General features: G+C 34.9%; 1 protein-coding gene across 1 annotated transcript; it reads right to left on the bottom strand.

Moving 5' to 3' along the window:
* Nucleotides 1-2,367: 2,367 nt before the first annotated feature.
* PDC (phosducin) lies at nt 2,368-6,485 on the bottom strand. Its single transcript, XM_086343338.1, has 3 exons — nt 6,425-6,485; nt 5,293-5,444; nt 2,368-2,998 (listed from the first exon to the last, which is right to left on the bottom strand). The coding sequence occupies exons 1-3, from the start codon at nt 6,483-6,485 to the stop codon at nt 2,474-2,476; spliced, it is 738 nt and encodes a 245-aa protein (XP_086199464.1). The 3' UTR covers nt 2,368-2,473.
* Between the last annotated feature and the right edge of the window lie 281 nt (nt 6,486-6,766).

The following is a 6,766-nucleotide window of genomic DNA, read 5'->3' as shown; positions in this document are numbered from 1 at the left end:
GGAAATGGGATTTTGAAAGCAGTCTGAATATAAATAGTATTTAAGACTATAGGTGGGAGAGGGCTATTTAGGATGAATGTTTAGAGAAGTTACAGAAGGAGATTTAGAAGGAATAGTCAGTAGGATATAAATATACTGTAGTTTCAAAGAAGCTAGAAGAAGTGACTTAAGAGGGAAGGTGATCAGCACTGACACATGCTTATAGGAGATAGAATAAAATAAGGAATAATGTTACTGAGTCTAAGCTCATACTGCTTGCTGTACAACAGGCCAAGAAATTCAGAGAGGAGTTTTTGGGGCGAGGAATTCATTATTCAGAAAACCAGCACACTGAGAAGATGGTGGACTGTGTCCCAAAGAATCATCTTATCTGAATTACGATTCAAGCGTCTTTTATACTAAAAGGAAAGGGATTGTGGTTGATTTTTGCAAACTTTTTGTTGCTGGAATCCTTTGTTTTTGCATCTGTCCATGTGATCCTGGTGACAGTGTTCCTATAAACCTCCAACAAGACAAATGTTATTCTCAGCTGTGCAACTTTTTGATCTCTATACAAATGGAAAATGTTTCATATTTAATAGTCAGAGCCTTGAGAATGGGCTATCCTGTATATTTCAGGTTGTAGGCAACATTCTTTTAGTGATCAGCTTATAGCAAAAGCAGTATAATACAAAGGTTAACATAGAAGAAACAGATCTAATATGGAGTCAGATTTATTCTTCCCTATTACAATACGACTTATAAGAAATAAGCTTCAGTTTGACAAGTTGACTGCAACTGTAATTAGAGTGCTTGGGAAAAGACCTGATTGGAGTTGGATGAAAAAAATTGGAAATGAGGAATAAAGATAATGACTTTAGACCCTTCTTTCAGGAGACATGATTTTAAAGGGAAGCAGAGAAGTGAAGGATAGCTGGAAATTTTAAGGGGCATATTTTAAATAGCGGACAGTTTAAAAACTCATTTACAAGCCAGTATGAATAATACAACATAGAGAAAGTGAGAAATAGATAATGCAAGTAGAAGGGAGATAATTTCAGGAGTGAAATTACTGTGCAGGTGAGCATTGGATCCACAGCATCGTTGTCTCTGTTGACCTTAGATGGCTGCATAAACTTCTTCCATGTTCACAACAACGGAAACAGTGTTTACACACAGGTGCACATTTTAGATTGGTGATGGAAAGGTGAGGCAGGGCTCATCTGATAATTTCTGTTTCCTCAACGAAATATGGACAAGGTGAAGTGTTTGGACCGGGGTAAAAAAGGTTTAAGGAAAGCAGGGGAGCCATAAAGTAGTCATCTAGGAGAGTGGAGACTAGAACTTGTGACGTATGTCTGGCTTCAACATTGTCTCATCAGGGGAAAATGTGCCAACCTGTTTTAAGCACACTTGTCACTGAGAGCACATTTTTGATTATTTACCAAGCACCATGCCTTCAATAATAGGACATATTTTGGCTCTCACTCATGGTTATTTTTTGCTCTGATTCAGATACCTAGAAATTTCTTTTATCTTGCTCTTCATCACATTTCTTCATTTAAAAACATTTTTTCAAATTATATTTTATTTTGCATTTCCATGTGTTTGTGTAGCAGGAGAGTTTCCCAAGTGTTTTCAAGGGAAATGGAAGTAGAACTTCTATTTCTCTGAATTTCAATTTCATCATTTATGAAATGGTAGTAATACTTACTTGCAGAATTGTGGTTAAGTATTAGAAATGACATGTATAAAATATTGACCCTTAAAAGACAATCAATAAGTGATAGTTGTAATTATTATTACCACTAAATATTATTCTTTTGTCTAAAAAGACAAAAGACCTTGCTTCTACTCGCTTTTTTTCTTAAAGTTATTTTCTGAAACTCTGAAACTGTATTTTTAAACAAATACTTTTTAATAATAATTTTAATGTACCACAGTGTTCCTAAGTTTCTTATGTATTAGTTTATTTGGAATATAAAATATCTTACCAAATGAAAATTTATTTGTATTTTGGGTTATATAATGTTTTAGGGCCTTGATAATATAATATTTGAGAGAGAACAGACTTCAAATAGAGAGTGTATTTCCTTACGAGACTTTATTCTTATTACACAAGCAAATTTATAATTAACAATATAATTTGAAAAACCTAGTAATAACAATAAGGAAAAGCATGGAATAAAAAAGCCAACATATAACTTGAAAGGGATTTTTGAAAACTTTCACAGTATTTTTCATATTCTCTTTGTCTACTAACATATTGCTGAAGACTACAATGTTTTGAGGTAAAGTGTTATATCAGCTTGAGTAACTAATATTAAGACATGCTAATCATATAATTTTAGTGTCAGTCTGGAGTTTTTCTTCCCCAAATTAGAAAAGCCAGGGCTATGTTTGGTATTCCCTAAAAGAATGTGAATACTACCAAAATCAGTGTTCAATGCTTAAAGGAGAAATACGAAATATGAAACATTGACATAGTGAATCTTTATTCCATATCCTCTTCCATGTTGCTCTGCTCTAGGACATGCATTTCCTTTTCAGGTAATAACCCATATTCATTTAGGAAAGACTCCACATCCCCAGTAAAAAATTCTTCAGCCAGCTGTTCAGTAACACTAATGAAATTGCTTAGGAGTTCCCCACCTTTGTAGACAAGCAGTGTGGGGAGTACATCTGAGGAAAAGCGGTCTCCGGCACCTGTATTAGAAGCCTTTATTTTACAAAACTTGACCATAGGGTATTCGGCTGCAAGGCATGTCAAGCTACTGTTTAGAGCATCACAGCCCTTAATACCATCTTCATAAATATGAACAACGATAGTGGTGATTTTCTGTTCCTTTTCAATGGTTTCCAGGAATTGCTCCCCAGATTCCAGCTCATACACAAACCCATATCTAGGCCCAAAACTCAGCTTCTGGTGCATATCCTGCATACACTGTCTGCGGTATTTACGAAGGCAATTTTCATCTTCTTTGTCTTTGTGGATTAGTTCATATTCTTGAACGCTCATCTGGGAATAGATGAAAGAAATGATAGAGATCAATCAGTCAGAAATTTGTATTCCTTATACATAACAAACCTGTTCTCAACTTTAAGAGTTTGCATTTGCTATCTCCTCTACCTCCACGGGGTCGCAAAGAGTCGGACGCGACTGAGTGACTCACTTTCACTACCTCCTGAGGTGGCCTTTTCTTCCACCTCATTTGTTCATATGTCACCTTCTTTGATTATTCAACCTAAAAGTGTCCCTGCCCCACATTTAGTACCCCTTTTGCTTTATTATTTTTCTTCATAGTAATAAATAATACTTGATATCGTTATATATATTATTTGTCTCATATTAGTTTTCCTAACTTTTGTGTTCTGTGGGGGCAGGAGTTTTTTGTGTGTCATTCATCACTCTCTAATATGTTTTGTGTCTGGCCCATAATAGAGGTTCAGTAATTATTTCATGATTAAATGCATACATTAGTATTGCTGAATATAGTTGAGCTGTGAGATGGTCGTGGAATATTCCAGTTTGGGTGAAAAAAAACCCAGCAAGGTCTACTTTAGAGTGACTTTCATAAAACTGTAAATACACATATGTGCACACAAGTGCCTGCACACTCATTTAAATGGGTCCCCAACAAATGCCTTTGGACATTATTGCCTCCTCAACAATAAGTTGTTTAAAAGATTTTGTCTAATCACTTACTGATTTTTTTGGAATCTGTAGGATGGCATTTAAGCAAGACAGCTTTTACTAACATTTGGAGTTCACCAGATTAGCCAGACTAGTGGCATCACCGCCAGCCGAAAAGTTCTGGGAAACGCGAGTTTGGGGGCGCCACCCCAGATCTACTGAATCAGAATCTGGCAGGGTGAGGCTGAGTGAGCCATGTTTAAACAAGCCCTCCAGGTGATTTGTATGCACTGGTTTAGGCTAAAATGAGAAAAGACCTAACTTCTATTTGCAAGACAGCTACTTTTCACTGCAGCTGGAATATAAAATTACCTGCAGAGGCTTTCTTAATTGCAATGTCATTATGATATAGGCAACAGAATTTTAAACACCCTCTCCCTTCACACACACACATGCACACACACACGATATAAAGGAGTGTTGATGGGATATAGTGTGATTAATTGATGTGGAGCAGCCCAGAACCATGGAAGTTGGGTGACCCCCAAATTCATGGAAAATTTGCTATTTATTAGATAATTTATATAGATTATTTTCTTGATCTTCACAATAAACCTATGAGGTAGGTTTTTTATAGAAGATACCAGGATTAAGTAGAAATATCTGGTGCTTTCATTGTTCTCTTGTTTCTTCCTCCTATATTTGTTTTTCTAATGTCCTTATTCTCTTTTTTTTATCTCATTCTTCTTATCATATTATTTTTTCTGCTTTAAGTTTGTCTTTCCAAATTAATTTATTTTAACCCTAACCATTGTTAAATGTTTTGTATAATTTGTAAGTTGCTATCATGCTGCTGCTAAGTCGCTTCAGTCGTGTCCAACTCTGTGCGACCCCATAGACGGCAGCCCACCAGGCTCCCCCATCCCTGGGATTCTCCAGTCAAGAACATGGAGTGGGTTGCCATTTCCTTCTCCAATGCATGAAAGTGAAAAGTGAAAGTGAAGTTGCTCAGTTGTGTCTGACTCTTAGGGACCCCATGGACTGCAGCCTACCAGGCTCCTCCGCCCATGGGATTTTCCAGGCAAGAGTACTGGAGTGGGGTGCCATTGCCTTCTCTGAAGTTGCTATCATAGTTCTCTGTTAAACAGACTGAACCACAAATACTGATTTACATACACATTATATAGTAAGAGACAAATGAGAATTTTTTAAAATGCTCCTTTAAAAAAAATCATGGATATATTGCGGCTTATTCTGCTTACCTTCTTCCTCCTCCTTGGAAGGAGGAAGCTGAGAACTGTCAATGAACCCCACCCTTCCACTTAACCAATATTGTCAGTTTGGTCAGTGTCTTTTTGTACTTTTTTACATATATGCTCATATAATCATTTCAGCATAAATACAAATACAGTGTTTGTTTTCTATTGCTCTAGAAAATGGTATCACATAACTTTCTGCATCTTGCTTTCTCATATTGTGGAACTACCTCTAAGTCAGATCATGTATTTGTAACTCATTCTTTTAACAGTTGCCTATGATGACTTCATAGGCAAAGGCATTTACTGCATTTCCCACCCCCACCCCTGCTTTTTTTTTTTTTTTGCTAATACAAACAATACTTTAATAAAAACATATTGTAGATTATTAATAATAAATAATAGATTTTTTTCTTATCTTACCTTTCTGCTGAATCTTTCTTTTGAGTCTTTGTCATCTCTACTCTGAGGAGAAGACATTTGTCTGAGAATCTCCTTCTTGCTGGGTGCAACTGAATCACTATCTTCACTCTCCAATTTAAACTTTCTCCAATCATTTATTACTCCTTTGGGTCCTGGAATAAAATTTAAAGCAAACTGTCTCCCCTTTCCATGTTTCTTACCTTTCTCTCTTCCTTCCTTCTTTTCCTCATTTATATAGCTAAATTTATCAATCTTCCTTTGTGATTTCTTGGTTTTGTGTTATACTTAGAAGGTCACTGTCATTATGAAATTAGTTTTCATGGATTTTTGTTTAGTATTCATATAAATTCATTCAAACTCCTGACTTAATCTAAAAATTCTATATGATTATTAAACAGAGAAGGGAGTATTACTTAAATAAGATTCAAAAGAGTTAAAAGAAACTTGAATTTAAAAATTTAAACCATGCTATTTGACTTTTAAACTCTTGCTAGTGGTATATAGACAGCCACACACAATTTAACAGATCAAGAAAACAGGCTTTGCATAAAATGAAGTCTTAGTTATTCTGGAAGAATATTGAAATCAATTTTTACGGGGAGGGAGGTGGGCAGGGGGTTCAGGATGGGGAACACGTGTACACCCGTGGCAGATTCATGTTGATATATGGCAAAACCAATACAATATTGTAAAGTAATTAGCCTCCAATTAAAACAAATAAATTTATATTTTAAAAAATTATTGTATTTTTTAGATTCAAAAAATTAAAATTAAAAACTCAATTTATTTATTTTTCTTTTGGTTTTCTATTGTTTACAATGGCAAAGAAAGCCCATAGTGGGAGAAATTAGGAGAGAAGAAAAGTGGCTTACGTGTAGTGTAGATAGAGAGGTTTTATGACAGACAGCAAGAAATTCTCAATAATCAGTGTTTTTCTCTTTCTTTGATATCTAATTAAAATTGTTTCAAAAGTATTTGATTTCACATTAATTTATGCAGTCAAATATTTTTTAGATGATTCCATCAACCCATTCAAAGGTATTACTTAAGTTTCATACTGAGTAATGACAATAAGAGATCTCCAAATTTAATTTTAAGTCTACAATTGTTTTTTTCTTCTGACTTTGCTTACCTGTATGTGAGGCCTGTCCTTCAAAGTCTTCCTCCAAACTTTGGCTTTTTGCTTTTTCCATTTTAGAGATTTAGTTTTGATATGATCTGTAGGATAAACAAAGAAGTAATGATGACAGATGAATTCTAGGAGAAATAGATGTATATATATTCTGCTGCCAGGTTCCATGTAAGTTAAGGGTTGTCACTAAGTGATATGGTGTTTAGCATTCTGCCTACCTCGTAAAAGGACATTAATTTAGTATTTGGGTCATTAAAGATATTTTGACCTAAGAATTTTACATAATTTATAGTTTGTCTTTACTTAAAAAGTCTTCAGTTTAGGTCTGTGTACTTAGTATTA

This window comes from Bos grunniens, chromosome 16 (genome assembly GCF_055505025.1).
Source record: "Bos grunniens cultivar Pamir isolate PY7600 chromosome 16, Bosgru_T2T1.0, whole genome shotgun sequence".
Taxonomy (NCBI): domain Eukaryota; kingdom Metazoa; phylum Chordata; class Mammalia; order Artiodactyla; family Bovidae; genus Bos; species Bos grunniens.
The sequence above is the reverse complement of the archived record's forward strand: the minus strand, read 5'-3'. Positions and strand labels throughout refer to the sequence as shown.